Source organism: Cervus canadensis, chromosome 19, assembly GCF_019320065.1.
Source record: "Cervus canadensis isolate Bull #8, Minnesota chromosome 19, ASM1932006v1, whole genome shotgun sequence".
NCBI lineage: Eukaryota > Metazoa > Chordata > Mammalia > Artiodactyla > Cervidae > Cervus > Cervus canadensis.
In genome coordinates this window covers 30,295,127-30,313,833 of record NC_057404.1, presented here as the reverse complement: position 1 = coordinate 30,313,833, position 18,707 = coordinate 30,295,127, and the positions used below count along the sequence as shown (strand labels likewise).

General features: G+C 36.0%; 1 protein-coding gene across 5 annotated transcripts in view; it reads right to left on the bottom strand.

The window, feature by feature from the left end:
* CCSER1 (coiled-coil serine rich protein 1) overlaps positions 1–18,707 on the bottom strand; it is a 1,404,567-nt gene that overhangs the window by 1,040,230 nt on the left and 345,630 nt on the right. For all 5 annotated transcript variants that reach the window (XM_043438592.1, XM_043438589.1, XM_043438594.1 and 2 more), the window contains one exon: positions 17,304–17,424. In XM_043438592.1, coding sequence (XP_043294527.1) covers positions 17,304–17,424 — 121 coding nt within the window. The remainder of the gene's footprint in view (positions 1–17,303; positions 17,425–18,707) is intronic.

Sequence of the window (18,707 nt, the reverse complement as noted above, 5' to 3'; positions counted from 1 at the left end):
TCAGTTTTAAATTTAAATGGTAGCCATTTACCAAGCAAAAACTTTAAACTGCCAGGTAATTAATGATGTGAAATATATAGAAATTATATTCACTTTAAATCATAAAATTGATATAAGCTACCTGCTTCCCATTACATTTTGACATTATCAATTTTCTGAAAGTAAACTTTCACTCATTTTAAAAATGCTTTCTAATTTCTCTTATTTCAATTAAATGATGAAGCATGTGTGTAAATTTGATATAATGCAATAATTTTCAGTTTTTTTTTAAGCAAAACAGCATTTTCTCTTGAAATACATGAATTTCAAGCTAGAAAACAGAAAAATGAGAGATTACTTCTTTAGCTTTATTGTATAATCCTGTTCTGAGTGGATGGTCAATATGACATTATTTTCATAGTTATTTATAATGTAATAGAAGTAATACTTTTAGTAGAAAAAAAGTATGAACATATAATTTTGTAATCTCCTTCATCTAATATTGACTTTTGGAATTTATACATTTAATTTAGGCTTTGATATTATTTAGTCAATCAGCCTTATGATACGATGAGACAAGAAAGTAAGAATATCCTGAAAGAATGTGTTACCAAGAGGGGAAAAATAAATTTTCACCTGGAATGTGACATTTCAGTTCAAAAGATACTGATGTTTATAGCTTGGTGTAAACATAGTAGAATAGGCTTACGTGTCGAAAATGTTTAAAAACAGAAAATTATTGTAATTTCACCAATATGAAATTCTTACTGCTTATTGTGCCAAATTTTTTGAAATTACATAACACACAGAAATATTAAAATAGCAACTGAGAATATTAGAGTAAGAGATTATGTACTGTTATAAAATACTTACTTTAAATCCTAAATTTTAAAGAGTAGATAAAAATAGGGAGGTAGGTAAAAAAATAGCCTTAGAATGAAATTTTAACTGACATGAAATAAATAAACACAAAGAAATGCAAAAAAAAAAATTAATACAAAACATAGCACCCTTTAATGGAGAAGGAAATGGCAGCCCACTCCAGTATTCTTGCCTGGAGAATCCCAGGGACAGGGGAGCCTGATGGGCTGCCGTCTATGGGGTCGCACAAGAGTCGGACACGACTGAAGCGACTTAGCATGCATACATGCATTGGAGAAGGAAATGGCAACCCACTGCTGCTGCTGCTGCTAAGTCACTTCAGTCTTGTCTGACTCTGTATGACCCCATAGACGGCAGCCCATCGGGCTCCCCTGTCCCTGGGATTCTCCAGGCAAGAACACTGGAGTGGGTTGCCATTTCCTTCTCCAATGCATGAAAGTGAAAAGTGAAAGTGAAGTCGCTCAGTCGTGTCCGACTCTTAGCGACCCCGTGGAACGCAGCCTAAAGACTGCTGGGTTCTGTTACCTCTACCGCCTAAATCTACATACAGCATTCATGTAAAAATTCATACGAAAATTTCAAAACAAGAAGTCTGCTGTAACCACTGACTGTTATAAAATCCATTTTTCCCCCCCCCGGGAGGCATGTAGGATTTTAGTTCCTGGATCAGGGATTGAACCTGAACCTCTTGCAATGGAAGCACAGAGTCTTAACCACTGGATTGCCAGAGAAGGCCCTAAAATTCATTCTTATATCATATATATCTTTGTACATATCTTCCTTCTAGATTTTCATTATGCCTTTTAGATCCACACAGAATCATGACTATGACATAATGCTTGGTCTCAAATTGTAGAGAAAATACCAAGCTTATTTCTGTAAAAGTCATTCAATAACTAAATTCTTTTAAAAGTGTCTATGTACTTTCATCAATACTTCGTAATATTTTGAGGCACTGTATTATATCTGTGAAAGCATGTGACACACTTTAAATGAACATGTTGGTAGGAAATAATCCTTTCCCCCCATCTTTTACTATTTCTCTAAATTCATATACGCCCTTTAATTCTTTGACAAAATATGTAACTTTAACCTTATTGATATGAACTTAATAAAAGTTATAGTCCAAAGAAACATAAAAAAGAGAAAATAACAAAATAGTTCTAACAAAAAGCTAATAAAATAAATGACAATAAAAGGACAGAAGCATTAAAAAAAAATAGCTTTCTTCCTGGCTCATTTGAGGAGAAATACATACACAAATGAAGAGGCATTGATTGATTGTGATAATCAACAGTGAAGAATTTTGTTACTTAAGTTCTTCTATTTATTCTGTTGATTTGAAAATGCTAATCATCTTTTGCATTATTGGTTTATAATGGCATCCATATTTTTATGTTGTAAATATCTATAAAAAGAACTGAATAGGAAAAGGATGATTGTCTAATGTCTCGTTCCACATTTAGTAATTAAAATAACTGAAAATAAAGTATATTCTTTTTTAAAAGGGTCATCTTGAGCAAATTACTTAACCTATGTGTGACTTGGCTTCCTCAGATGAAATCTGGGGAAAATAACACAAAACATTGCTGAGAGGATTCAATGAATTAATATCTGTAAAGTTTCAAATAGTATGTGACGCTTATTATGAACTATATGCTTGTTGTTGTTTAGTTGCTAAGTCATGTATGACTCTTTCAACCTCATGGACTGCCATGTACGAGGCTTTTCTGTCCCTCACTCTCTCCCAGAGTTTGCCCAAACTCATGTCCACTGAGTCAATGATGCTACCCAACCATCCCTTCCTCTGTCTTCCCCTTCTCCTTTTGCCTTCAACCTTTCCCAGCATCAAGGTCTTTTCCAGTGAGTCGGCTCTTCACATCAGATGGCCAAACTACTGGAGCTTCAGCTTTAGCATCAGTCCTCCCAATGAACATTCAAGGTTAATTTCCTTTAGGATTGACTGATTGGATCTCCTTCCAATCCAAGAGACTCTCAAGAGTATTCTCCAGCAACATAATTTGAAAGCATCAATTCTTCGCTGCTTGGCCTTCTTTATGGTCCAATTCTCACATCCAAACATGACTACTGGAAAAATCACAGCTTTGACTATATGGACCTTTGTTTGCAAAGTGATGTCACAGCTTTCTTCCAAGGAGAAATTGTGTTTTAATTTCATGGATGCAATCACCTTCCACGGTGATTTTAGAGTCCAAGAAAAGAAAGTCTGTCACTGTTTCCATTCTTTCCCCATCTATTTGCCATGAAGTGATGGGACTGGATGTCATGATCTTAGTTTTTTGAATGTTGAGCTTTAAGCCAGCTTTTTCACTCTCTTCTTTCAAGTTTCTCTTCACTCTCTGCCATTAGAGTGTTTTTAGAATTGTATCATCTCAGTATCTGAGGTTGTTGATATTTTGCCCAGCAATCTTGATTCCAGCTTGTGATTCATCCATCCCAACATTTTGCATAATGTACTCTACAAAGAAGTTAAATAAGCAGAGTGACAATATATAGACTTGACATACTCTTTTCCCAATTTTGAACCAGTTTGTTGTTTCTAGTAGAGTTCTGTTGTTTCTTGACCTGCATAGAGGTTTCTCAGGAAACAGGTAAGGTGGTCTGGTACTTCCATCTCTTTAAGAATTTTCCACAGTTTGTTGTGATCCACACAGTCCAAGGTTATAGCATAGTAAATGAAGCAGAAGTAGATGTTTTTTCTGAAATTTCCTTCATTTCTGTATGATCCAACAAATGTTTGCAATTTGATCTCTGTTCCTCTGCCTTTTCTAAACCCTCCTTGTACATCTGGAAGCTCTCAGTCACGTACTGCTGAAGACTAGCTTCAAGGATTTTAAGCATTACATTGCTTGTATGTGAAACGAGCAGAATTGTATGGTAGTTTAACATTTTTTCTGCTATTGAATACACAACTATATTATTTTTTTAAATGTATTTATAAATTCAAGAAATAATATACCAGTACCTACAATGTATAAAATCTTGTGCTAAGCCCAGGAGATTAAAAAACAAATGAAAATATTGATAAAAATTACCTGTCCTCAAAAAACACCTGTCTTCAGTGTCTGGTAAGAGCAAAGAATACAGGCAATTATATTTCTGTCTAGAAAGCACCAAAATAAAGGTGTTTATATATTATAGGAGTGCATGGGAGTAAATTAGTCTCCAAGAACTTTAATTTTACCAACAACTGTGGGAATCTTTTAATTCATAGATTTGAAAATATTTGTGAATATTTATTATAGATTCCTCTAAAAGCCAAAGTAGGCTCCTTCACATTTTACAAGATAATACCCTAGACTTTCACTCCTTAAGATGTCTCTCTGATGTGTGTGCTGCCAATGTTTGCTTTACAGAGAACTGTGGCTTAGAAATACAGTCTTGCTTTATCCCAGACCTGTGAGTCAGGTTTTCAAACTCTTACTTCAGAGTTCTTTCTTTTCAGTCATTGATAAAATTACTGTTTGAACTCCATGTGGCATCTTCAAACATTAATTATTCAAATATTTACTATGCTAATACTGAAAGATTAACAGTGGCTATGCATTAATCAAATCTAACTATTTTCAATTTGACAATGTCAGACAACTATAATAGTGGATCCTACTTTCTAAATTAAAGATCTTTTACTTCAAAAATAAATAAAATTAATCAATTCTCCAGTATCTCTGAGTACCTACTATTTATTATCATCCTAAGTATTACAGAAGAATAAAAAAGATTTTGTTATAAAAGAGACCCAAATCTGTAGACAGAAAGATAATTCTCTTTAGAAGTTAAGCAGACAATAGCATATTATGAATAGGTAATTTTGAGGAAATATCTAAAATCATAAATTCCATAAAATACTACTTTTTGTTATAGATCTCCTTTCCTGTCTTCACGATGAATTTCTTCCCACAAAAGATATCAAATCAAATGTTTTACTTGTTTGTATCCAGAATTAATCTACCTGTTTTACACTTAAATATTGGATGCTTAAAAGGATACTTAAAGTCCTACAAAGCAAATGCTATTGTCCATATTTAGTCAATGAGGATACATGACTTCAATAAAGTTAATAATGTTTCCTACATGGTCCTGCTATTAAGTAGAGACGTTAGATTTCAAAGCTTTTGACTTTTTTCTACTAATCTATCTCCCTTGAGAGGCAAAAATTAGGAAATTAATATTGCTTAATATAATCTTTATTTATGGTGTTATTAAATAACTTAGGTTATTATCTACATTACAGAATAAATTCAATTGAAATCTTTCATTTATTGGAAAACAGAATTTTTCCATGTGATGATGTTAGCAGGGGCAGTTAAAGTTAGCACCATCCTTTTTATCTGTGCATGAGAGCTACTTTCACTACAATGGTGTTGCAACTGCAGTCTCTTATGATCTGATAAATTGTATTTATATCACAGTATAAAGACTAAATGGTACTGTACTACACTGCACTGATGAACTGGAACACTTCAGTCATCTTATCAGGCTGTCCCAACTCATCTAAAAAACAGCATCTGCATGTTCACTGTACAAAGAAGAATTGTCAGATTAGATGCAAAATGTTACAATAGGATTTTTTGACTGGTCTGCACAAGAGACCAGATACTATGATTCACTAAGGAGCAGAAAGCAAAAACAACAATAATCAATCAAGGTAAGCAGTTTCTCCAGGGATTTTTATTTATTTGGTATTAAAATCCACTGGTTCCTGAGTAAAACATGAAGTATGAAAACAATCAACTCTCTTGAATCTTTTTTTTTAATTTAATAAACCAGTAACTGATGAGACCACATTTTGCAATAATGTGAATAGACTCTATGAAACAGAGAAGGATCCTCTTACAAGCGCCCCACAGTAAACATACTCCTGTCACCAGGGTGAGAGGTGGAGGGGTGAGCCAGAACAATTGGTGGAAGAGTTTTAAGCAGATTGCACTTGGCTCTCAGGCCTAGAAATGGGCACAGGAATGGTCTCTTCTGGGTACTCTTTCTGGCTCACTCTCTTGCAGTTTCCTTACTGACAGTGGATAAGTATCCTCTGCTTCTATCTCCTGGGTCTTCTCGTCCCTCCAGATAGTTTACAAAAACTGCCCTCTCCCTGACCAGCTCTGAGAGCTCAAGATGTTCCTGCTTTTGCAGCTGGCCAGACCAGCTTCACTCTCCAGGTTTTCTGGGCAAGTTTGAGTCTAGTATATGCACTGCTTCAGTTTTCTGAGGCATAAATCCATCATCTGTCTTTCGTGCTTCCAACTGCAGAAAACAGCTTGAAACTCTGTGTGAGTGATTCTCTTGAAGATTTTTCACTAGACTTGAGATTAGGAAGTTACTTCTCCCAACTCCAATCCTCCTCCAAAAGCTGTGGAGGAGACTCAAATTTAGGCCACAGTTCTCTCCACAGAAGTCTTTCCATTCATCTCCTCTGACAGCCCTCTCTACCCTTGAATTAACCAAAATCACAAAATAGGTATTGTTTCTTTTGAAAATCTGCATGCGAAGAGGATTGTTTCATATTCATAAGAGTATCCTCATACTTACCATATTTATGACTCAGTTTTTTTAATGAAATTATGCTTATTAGAAGTCATAATTTATTAAAAGATATCCCACCAACTGGAAGAAAGATTTGCAATGCTCACAGCTACTCAGAGAAGGCAATGACAACCCGCTCCAGTACTCTTGCCTGGAAAATCCCATGGACAGAGGAGCCTGGTAGGCTGCAGTCCATGGGGTCGCTAAGAGTCGGACATGACTGAGCGACTTCACTTTCACTTTTCACTTTCATGCATGAGAGAAGGAAATGGCAACCCACTCCAGTGTTCTTGCCTGGAGAATTCCAGGGATGGGGGAGCCTGGTGGGCTGCCATTTATGGGGTCGAACAGAGTCCGACACAACTGAAGCGACTTAGCAGCAGCAGCAGCTACTCAAGTTTGGAAACATGAATGTATACAGAACTCTCCAAGAAACACAAATTTCTCAGTAAAGAAATGGACAAAAGATATGGATAGGCAATTTATGGAACAGGAAACATAAACATCCAATAAACACTTACAAAGATGCTCAACATCACTAGAAAGACGTCAATGTAAATCAAAACCACAATGAGGTGCAAGTTTACACCTCTAAGATTGGAAAAAGTATAAAACTTTACAAGGCTAAAAGTGGACAATGGTGTAGACAATGAGGACCGCTGGAAAATGATCTGTTGAAGGGGAAAATGTATGTCTCTTACAACTCTGTCATCCTTTCCAGAGAAACCTTACACCAGAAGCCCATGAATGTTCATAGCAGAGCAGTTTATGAAGCAAACATTGCAAGACACGTACATATTCATTCACAGTACATTGCATAAATAAATTTTGATACATTTATATAATAAAATATTATACAGCAAAAAATAACTAGAACTATAAGATAAACATCTACCAGCACACTACTGTGTGGCAGCTGTGTCTCCTTTATCCCTACAGCTTATGAGGCATCAGAAGGAGCTCACTCTCCTTGACTGGACCCAGGACAAGAACTAGGACCTCTGTGGGGATGATCTTGGGAGGTAGACTTAGGCAATAAATGAAGAAGAGTTTCCTAAACAGCAAGTATGGCAAGGACACAATAACCTGTCCTCTAAAGGATGAGCTGTCTGTCACTGGACGTACGTGAAGAAGGGTTGGGTGACAGTTTCACAGGCAGTGTATCCAGCACTGAATATCAGCCCTGTAAGGGCAGAGTCGGGGACTGTTGTCGTTGAGTCTCTCAGTCGTGTCTGACTCTTTGTGACCTCATGGACTGCAGCACACAGGTTTCCTTGTCCACCACCATCTCCCGGAGCTCATATCTGTTGAGTCAGTGATGCAATCCAACCATCTCGTCCTCTGTTGTCTCCTTCTCCTCCTGCCTTCAATTTTCCCCAGCATCAGGGTCTTTTCCAGTGAGTCAGTTCTTCATATCAAGTGGCCAAAGTATTGGAGTTTCAGCTTCAGTATGAGTCCTCCAATGAATATTCAGGATTGATTTCCTTTAGAATTGACTGGTTGGATCTCCTTGCAGTCCAAGGTACCTTCAAGAGCCTTCTCTAACACCACAATTCAAAAGCATCAATTCTTTGGTGCTCACCCTTCTTTATGGTCCAACTCTCACATCCATACATTACTACTGGAAGAACCATAGCTTTGACTAGATAGACCTTTGTTGGCTCAGTAATGTCTCTGCTTTTTAATATGCTGTCTAGGTTTGTCATAGCTTTTCTTCCAAGGAGCAAGCACCTTTTAATTTCATGGCTGCAGCCACCATCTATACTGGTTTTGGAGCCCAAGAAAATAAATTCTATCACTGTTTCCATTGTTTTCCCATCTATTTGCCATGAAGTTTTGGGACCAGATGTTATGATCTTAGTTTTATGAATGTTTTAAGCCAGATTTTTCACTCTCCTCTTTCACCTTCATCAAGAGGTTTTTTAGTTCCTCTGTGCTTTCTGCCATTAGTGTGGTGTCATCTGCATATCTGAAGTCATTGATATTTCTCCCAGCAATCTGGATTTTAGCTTGAGCTTTATCCAGCCTGGCATTTTGTATGATGTACTGTGCACTAAGTTAAATAAGCAGGGTGATAATATACAGCCTTGACATACTGCTTCCCCAATTTGGAACCAGTCCATTGTTCCATGTCTGGTTCTAACTGTTGCTTCTTGACCTGTATACAAGTTTCTAAGGAGGCAGGTTAGGTGATCTGGTATTCCCATCTCTTTAAAAATTTTCCATAGTTTGCTGTAATCCACATGGTCAAAGGCTTTAGGTAGTCATTGAAGCAGAAATAAATTTTTTTTGTTTTTTCTGGCATTCTCTTGCTTTTTTTATGATCCAATGGATACTGGCAATTTGATCTCTGGTCTCTCTTCCTTTTCTAAATCCAACTTGAACACCTGGAAGCTTTTGGTTTGCGTACTGTTGAAGCCTATCTTAGATAATTTTGAGCATTATTTTGCTAACATGTGAAATGAGTTGGATACAGATGGCCTTCATTACACCTTTTCCACATCCAGAGGCCCCTGTGGTTCTGAGATTCAGTGAGTTTGTAAGGTGAGGTCAAAGAGGACAGGACTGAATTACTAACCAAACTCTGACACATGTATGTGATGAAACTGCTCACTAGTAAAATGGTCTGGACCTTGGCACATGCGACAATATGAATAAATCCCAAAAACTTGCTGAGGGAAAGAAGCCTTGCACAAGAGGCACAAGTATGTGATTCCGTTATGACGTGCCTCCGTTTCTGATTGTTTCTTTTTTTAATGGGAGAGTTTGAAGGCACCTATTGATAGATAGTAAATAAAGGCTACAGATCAGTATAGGAGGGAAACTATTAGTAAAGAATCATAAGAATTTACATAAGGGCCTACATAAAATTTTATTGTTGTTGTTCAGTAGCTAATTCATGTCCGACTCTTTGTGACCCCCAAGGACTGCAACACGCCAGGCTCCTCTGTCCTCCACTGTCTCCCAGTTTGCTCAAATTCATGTCCATTGAGTTGGTGATGCTGTCTAACCTTCTCACAAAATTTATTTACATTTATGTGCATTTTCAGTGAGAATCAGTGGTAACAATTCAAGAATACATTTGTATGTGTTTCCCACATTTAATTCCATTGATAATATCCAATATAAATTAAAAGAATACAAAAACTCCCCCTTGAATAAACTACTACTAATTCAAAATAACATGTCAGGATTATCACAATAATACATTATTTTATCATGATTACAATGAGTGGTTTCTCCTTTGTCCTTGGTAAGGGTTTGGTATTAACTTTTAGTTAATAACTACATATAACTTGCCTTGGTTCTGAAAAATATATTGACTTAGTTCAGTTTTTACATTTCACCATCTCCAGTGGCAGCACCCTAGTCCAAGCTACTGTCAGCAACCACTTAAATGGTCTCACTGTAGACATTCAACCTGTCCCCCATTTAGCGGTAAGCTGATAAATATTAACTACAAGTTCTCTGGGAGAGGCAAAAGCCTTGATTTATAGAATTTGCCAATTATTGTGGTAAATATACCCACCATGTCTGAGAAAACTTGCAGTATGAGATCGCTGAACCAGGAGCTGGGAAGCTATGGTGACAGTTTAGTTCCTCCAAGCCAGCACCATCATACCAATGCCCCCACTCGCCTATGCTCTCACTTCAGTTGTGTCTGACTCTTTGCAACCTATGGACTGTAGCCTCCAGGCTCCTCTGTCAGTGGGATTCTCTAGGCAAGAATACTGGAGTGGGTTTCTATGCCCTCATCCAGGGGATCTCCCCAAACCAGGGATCAAACCCGCATCTCTTACGTCTTCCTACATTGGTAGGTGGGTTCTTACCACCAAAACCACCTGGGGAGACCACCAATGCCCCACCACATCCAATCTGTTCCTTACAAGAAACCATAACAAAGTTTTCAGAAGATAACACTGATTGTGTCACTTCAACCTTACTTAGAAGCATGTTTTGTTTGTTTTTTTTTCCCCTCCCCTTTACTCCCACCAGCTTTTTAAAATTTCGCCCTGACCCTAGCCATCACAGGATATTTGAACAAGCCCTTCTCCTGCTGCTAAGTTCCACCTTTGCCTTTTCACTTAGTTAACTAATATGCTCCGTATCTTAGCTCAGGTGTCACCTCCTCAGTGAATTTTTCTGACTTTTTTGACCATGTCAAAGCCTGTTAGTATAAACTCTTGTAACACGATATATCTCTATATTATAACTATTGTCACTTCCACAGTCTCCCACTGTTTCAATTAATCAACTAATGTGTGTCTTCTTGACTATACGCTAAGTTTCATGAGAGGTTCTCAACTCAAAAATCTCCAGCCCTGAGCACAGTACCAAGAACAAAACAGATACTCAAGAACTATCTATTTTTATGGATTAAATTAATAAATACATGTCTACTTGAAAGGATGAGTGAATATGTTCCCCTGAAATTTGAAAAGGAAAGTTGGAAATGAGGTGATAATAGAATCATTTGTGTGTTTCCAGTACAACTAGAGTTTGTGCAACAACTTTAGAAGACATCAGGGAGTACTTAAGCTTTTCCAAATTTAACATATATACAGTATTAATTTATTATAAAACCAGATAAAAAGAGCTGATAGAACTTAGAATTTATATGGTTAAGGATTCTCTAAGAATAAAATAGGTTACTTTTACTCGTTCTTTAAAAATATACTAAGTAATAGCATCCATGATCTCTTAGAATCATCTCAACGAACCATCCTGAGGTCAATAACATGAACTGCTACATGGAGGCCTTGAAACTTAGACTGAATGACAAAATGTCTAAGGAATGCTTTATTTCTAAAAAATGAAACACTAGATCACATCTCTTAGGAAGTTTAGATCACTCCCTGTGAAATAAAATAAAAACAGAAGTGGACAAAGAAATAACAGAGTAACTTCTCACTCCCCTTTTCACCCACCATATTTATAATTTTCCATAAAATCCCTTCATTTAAGATATTGAGCCATAGTATGTATAAACAGATTGTGTGTATCTCAACAAACATTTCTAAAAAGAAGCACAAAAAAGAAATCCATTACCAATCACGGAAGCTGTATTCTTTCATTTTCTACAGATTCTGAATTTAATGTGCATTTCATGCTCTTTGCTCATATCTGTGGTTTGATAAATATTTAGATTGGAGTAACGTGCTAAGTGTGACTGGCTATATGGATTTATTCATTTATTTACTGGTACCGATGGGCCTTGGTTGCTGCACAGGAGCTTTCTCTAGTTGCAGTGAGTCGTGGCTACTCTTTTTTGCCGTCTGTGGGCTTCTCATTGTGGTGACTTTTGTTGCCTAGTACAGCTTCTCGTTGCATGGGCTTCAGTAGTTGAAGCTCAAGGGCTCTAGAGCGTGGCCTGAGTGAGCTCAGCTGCCCCACAGCAGGTAGGTTCTTCCCAGACCAGGGGTCGAACCTGGGTCTCCTGTACTGCAAGGACCACGGGACCACCAAGGAAGCCCTGGACATATATTTTAAATATTAATAATATTTACTATTTTAATATTCATTCATATAGTTTCATACTCAAAGCTTTGACCACAAAATTCTCTAGTTATGGTCAAATACCTGAAAATTGTTTAATTTCATTCGATCATAGAGATGTTTCTATTTTTCCAGCAAATTTATCTGGCACATGGTATTCAGAGCTACCTATTAGACTAGACTGAAAAGTAAAATCCACACCTTTGTTTTCGTAACTAAGATTAAACTTCAGATATATAAATGAAAGACAAGCTCTGTCTCCTTCCCACTACTGTGCTCAGAATGAAGCTTTCCTTACTAAAAGATTTAGGTATTTCTGATCACCTGGTACACAGAAAAATTTATACTTCATCCCTAATAGGAATTAATAATTTCTATTTTTTCTTACTGAATATTTATCAAAATGATGAATATATGATAATATTTAAAAATAAGCTGTCACATATAGAATACTTATTGAGTACCCAGATAGGACTGAAAGTTGGTAAGGTAAGTGTTTCAGGCATAAAATGTTTCTTACACTCTAAAATGATACATCAATGCAATAGTATAATTAAGACCAATATTCTGGGTTTACTTTCATAAATTTGTACTTATATGTCAATAAACTTGACTTCAAACAATCATATGGCTGAGAAAAACCTACTCCTTACGCTAGAGGAAAAGTATCTGTTGCCTTCATACTGTAATTCACCTTTTCAGGTGCATGTTTTATCTCTTCACCTAGATTTGAATAGCCTTGAAAATATATTCTTACATATTATTTTGTATGTACAATCTTATGCTTTATTCTAAAGCCCATATACTGAGATTATTGCAGTTCTTCCTAGCAAGAGATTTACTGAGTTCTTAACTACATGCATTCTGTGAGTCCTATCCTATGTCTCAAAGACTCAACAGTTTATACATTCATCATGTGAAGTGTGTAAAGTTAGAGATAAAAATTTACTTAAAGAAACAATTCCATCCTGAATTTAAAGGGAATATTAAGTATCCAAAAAAATGTCTCAACATACAGCATTCAAACACCTTAATATTAAATTGGTGGGTTATTATTTTTCCCAATGGGAAATCCAAAATACAGAAATCAAATACTACCCAGGACTTTGCTAATTCTATTTATAAAAATTTGATATGTTTATGTATCTAATATATTTGTTGTAAAAATTACAAATTTTTTATATTCTTGACTTCATATTGTGTCCTAGATATTGCACTGCAAGATACAGTAAATCCTACATTAAAAAGATACAAACTATGGTTAAGAAAGTACCAAAAATTAGTCCAAGATCTGACCTCCTAACCATCAAGTTATACTGCCTCTCAATAGCACAGCTGGACCAAATAATTTGAAATAAAATTAGTCAGAAATCCTTTAAAACAAGAAATTAAGATATACATAACTGTATTTTAATGTATTAGAAGTCTATAGTTTAAACATAATAAATAATTCTGACTTTTTAAATTAATGTTGCTAATATTACTACTTATATTGAGCATCCATTATTTTGACTTCCTAGCATCCATAGCTGCCTTCTTCTACCAACATGACCCATATTTTGAGAGTGGACATGCTTTTCCTCTCTTATCTCCACCCTCTCCTCCAGGATTTGTCAAGTAACTTGGTTCTAGCCAATCAAATCATCAAATATTCTTGGGTATAGTGATTGCTTTAAGATAGTCATGTCAAATAAGCTAAGCTGGTCAAAGCCAATGACACACATATATAGGACACTTATTGTTTTGATTAAAGGGAATGAGAAACCATTTATTACCTCTGGATTTGATGAAAAAATAAAAATTCATCCCAGAACCTGCTGAAGGCAGTAATGTCACTAGAGGAACCTCTCTGAAAGTAGAAACTACAAATCGGAAAGCAGAGAAAAGAGATGCAGATGGAGAAAATAACTCCCCATGATATTGTCTGAGTACCAAATTAACCATACTTCAGGAAATTTCTACCTTTATACTTTCAATTACATGAGGCAATTACAATCACCACCCTTGATTTTTCTGAAATAATTTACATTGAGGCTTCTCTCATTGGTAAACAAAAGTTTTAAATTAATCACTACGTCTGAATTATACTGTGTTCCTGTCATACAGTCATGCGAAAGTAAAGTATTAGTCGCTCAGTTGTGTCTGACTCTACGACCTCATGGACTGTGGTTCACCAGGCTCCTCTGTCCATGGAATTCTCCAGGCAAGAATACTGGAGTGGGTAGCCATTATTTTCTCCATGGAATCTTCCTGGCCACACAGCCATACCTATCATTTAATTCTCAAAACAGCAGTGTGAGGTATGGAGGTCATACGTAATCTCCGTTTGATAGATGATCACTATTTGAATGGTTTCATTAAGATCACAGTGAACACACACGTTAGAAGAGTTCTGAAATATGAGAAGTATATGCCTTTCTGGTCAGCTCAAATGGTAAGAAAAATATAAACAAACATTAATGAAGTAATCAATAACTAATTGAATCTGGATGTGAGGGGAAAACATATTGAGATTTTTTAAGAAAATAAGAATAATGGTTGCTTTACACAAATATAAACATCAGAAGGAAAAAGCTGGAGGGGGCTAGTGCTAAGTCGCTTCAGTCATATCCAATTCTTTGCAACCCTATGGACTGTAGCCCGTCAGGCCTCTCTGTCCATGGGATTTTTCCAGGCAAGAATATTGGAGTGGGTTGCCATTTCCATCTCCAGGGGATGTTCCCAACCCAGGGACTGAACCTTTCTTTCTTACATCTCCTGCACTGGCAGGTGAGTTCTTTACCACTAGCGCCACCTGGGAGGCATTTGAGGGGGATAGAGGAGTCATTAATTTGGTTCAAACAAACTTAGTATAAGATTCTGGTAGGACACCTAGTTAGACAAGCCCAGTCAAGAACTTGATACATTAGATTGCATTAGGAAGAGTCTTCAGGAGAAGAGTATGTAACTGTAAATCATCAGGTCAATAATGCTGATAGTTAGAAGCTATGAAAGGGGAAACATAACTAACACTTCTGTGGATTTTTAGATTTCAGATCCTTTAACAATATCACTTCACATAACACTCAAAATGACCCTGTAAAGATGGTGATATCATGCCAATAACAGATATAGAAAAAAAGATAAAGAGTGTAAAGTAAAATGTCTCAAATTTCCACCTAATACGTAGAAAAAGTTTTTAACTAATATCTCTCTGACTCAGAAAAACAAAAACAAAACCTTTAAAAAGAAATAAATAATCCAGTTAAGAGAGAGTGCTTAAAAAAGAAAGTAGATTCAGAGAACACAGAGGAGTATCAGAGTGAATGTAGGGTAACAGAAATGGCCAGTTAACAAGTACTGTCTACTTCAATATAGACCTCAGAGTAAAGAAGAATGAATGAAGTAGCTAAGAATGGAAAATATATTTTATGTAAGCAAATAATATGATTCACCAGTTTTACATAGAATCATTGAAAGATAATCAAGGAATTTAAAATCCAATTTACAAATATATAAACTCATACATAATTATAAAAAATGCATTTGAGTTTTCTAATATAATTCAATTGGCACATGTGAGATGTAACCTTCTTTCTATTAGACCAAAAAAAGGCTTTTCAAATCTAAAAATTAGACTATATTAACAGTAGTTCACTTTTAGATTGTATTAAAATTGAATTATAATCTATCTTCCTGAATTGGTTAGTATTTCCTTCCTCTACAATGAGAATATTAACACTATTTTCATGCCATCAAATATAAACATTGCTCCACTTGAATTCAACATTACTGCATATAACATTAAGAGATTTTCTAATTGATTTCACAGAGTATCAGGCAGTATCATATTCCAGGAAACTTGGTCTTCAGGAGCATATCCAGTAGAAAGACATCAAGAAACAAACAAGTATGATAAAGTTAATCTAATAGATGAAAGTGAAAGAGGAGAGTGAAAAAGTTGGCTTAAAGCTCTTCAGAAAACTAAGATCATGGCATCTGGTCCCATCACTTCATGGCAAATAGATGGGGAAACAGTGACTGACTTTAGTTTTTTTGGGCTCCAAAATCACAGCAGACGGTGACTGCAGCCACGAAATTAAAAGCCGCTTACTCCTTGGAAGGAAAGTTATGACCAACCTAGACAGCATATTAAAAAGCAGAGACATTACTTTGCCAACAAAGGTCGATCTAGTCAAGGCTATGGTTTTTCCAGTAGTCATGTATAGATGTGAGAGTTGGACTATAAAGAAAGCTGAGTGCTAAGAATTGATGCTTTTGAACTGTGATGTTGGAGAAGACTCTTGAGAGTCCCTTGGACTGCAAGGAGATCCAACCAGTCCATCCTAAAGGAGATCAGTCCTGAGTGTTCATTGGAAGGACTGATGTTGAAGCTGAAACTCCAATACTTTGGCCATCTGATGTGAAGAACTGACTCATTTGAGAAGACCCTGATGCTGGGAAAGATTGAGGGCAGGAGGAGAAGGGGACGACAGAGGATGAGATGGTTGGATGACATCACCAACTCAATGGATATGGGTTTGGGTAGACTCCAGCAGTTTGTGATGGACAGGGAGGCTGGCATACAGCGATTCATGGCGTCGCAAAGAGTCAGACATAACTGAGCGGCTGAACTGAACTGAATAGAAGAAAACACTAGGTACTTCAGGGTAACTCCTGCTGTAGCCAGCAAGCCTTGGCAACACCATACATCCCTTAGTCTCCAACCCAAGACTTTAAAGCAAGCATGGCAACACTTTCACTAGAAAATTAGCTGGTTTTCCCTTTTAATTTACTTAATACATAACTAGAAATAAACCTAGTTTATTAGATACTTCAACTTCATGTATCTTATATTTGCTACTATGAATTTAATTCTTCTGGCCATTATAAGAAAAAATATTATTTATTCAATAAAAGATCAAATTTAAATTTAAGTGAAGCTTGATCTGTTTAAATGGAAAAATATGCAAACTTTAACCAGTGTAAAGTTAAAAATAAATTACTTATAAAGTACAAACCTGTTTAAGCCCAAGAAATTTATATTTAAAAATTTTCATATTTTGCACCATTGAAGCCTACAACTATAAAATAAGGGTTCCAAGAACAGTACATACATAATCATAGTATTAAGAAAATAAAGGGCTTCAGTCTACTTATTCACATCACCAAAATAAGGTATCAAATGAAACCTGAATGGTATATAGTTCAAACACACAAACTCAGAGACAGAAGCTATTCATTGAGGCATTACAGAATAAATCGTCTTTTTTTTTAATATGCACAATTTATTTCTGTTCTCTCAATATACTAGTATTAACTTATCCATTATAAATCACAATTTCTGAGTGATCTAACTTTGATCAGTTATCTAATTATCTAATAACGTTTACAAAACTTGGAAAACCAAATGAACAACTTACTGTTTTGAAGGTTCACGAAACTTGAGTTCTTCTCTTTTCTTCACCTCTATTGTGGGTTCCATAGGAGTGAGAACTACAGCAGCACATGAAACCACAGAATGGTATGAATCCTCCCGGCAAACTGTTTTATTAGAAATAATAATTATAAATGTCATAACTATTTCTTAACTATTCTCTTTTTAAATTTCAGACAAATGAGATAATTCAACTAAAATATTATCATTAAATTATCTTTAATTATCATTTTCTAGTCTGTCTTTTTCACTGACCTTAGTACTTTTTCTTTTCTTTCTATAAGCCACACAGTGGAAAATCTGTTGCCTACACTTTATAATTCTTCCACTTAAGCTTTGCATTGAAGAATAAGAAGTACACAAATTAAACACAGTTAATCTCCACAAGTGAGTGACTGAGTGAAAGTCTCTCAGTCGTGTCCGACTCTTAGTGACCCCATAGACTATACAATCCATGAAATTCCCCAGGCCAGAATACTGGAATGGGTAGCCTTTTCCTTCTCCAGGGGATCTTCCCAACCCAGGAATCAAACCCAAGTCTCTCACATTGCAGGCGGATTCTTTACCAGCTGAGCCACAAGGGAAGCCCAATCTCCACAAATCACTACACAAATAAGAGATGCTAATCATGACCAGTGACACACATACTACTTTTTCCAAAGTCTGTCATGGATATGCAGGCCGATACTTAGTTTAAGCACAGAGGTCTAAGTATATAGGCGCATTTCTTCCTTCTCTCCCAGTTATAAACCCATGTGACATTTTATAAAAAATGGATAATCTAAGGATAATCTAAGGAAGTCATTTGTCAACAGAAATGAAAGTGCGGCAAAGAAATAAAAACTGATAGTAGTGCAAATGATATTTGAGTTGATTATAAATGAATGACCAATAATCACTGATCTAAGTACTCATTTCAAGAACCATGACTGGGATGATGATGTAGAAAGAAGCAAATACTAAAGATGACAGCACACATTAGTGAAAGAGAGGACAAAAATACAATAGAAGCATGCAAGTCAGCCAAATGGTGTAGGGCCGTGATCTCAAAGAAAAGAGATGTAAGAAATGATCCCAATGTTCTTCAATTTTACCCTAAAAGTATCTGGTGAATTATTGATCTGCTTAGCTCTAGAGTCTAAGATATAAAATAGATAACCACTAAAAGCAGAGCTGAATCTGAAGCACTCTTGTGGCACTCAAGAGGCAAAGATTTCTGCCCAATATGTGTCAAAGAGGAGGAGCCCAGGTTTCCTCAATCTCTCCAATACCATCAAATTAATTTTTTAACTTAATTTTCTCTACTTATTCTTGGCATGAGCTTTGAGTCTGAAACAAATAAATTCATCACAGCTGGGAGAATAAAACTATATTATATTTTAAATTTTCA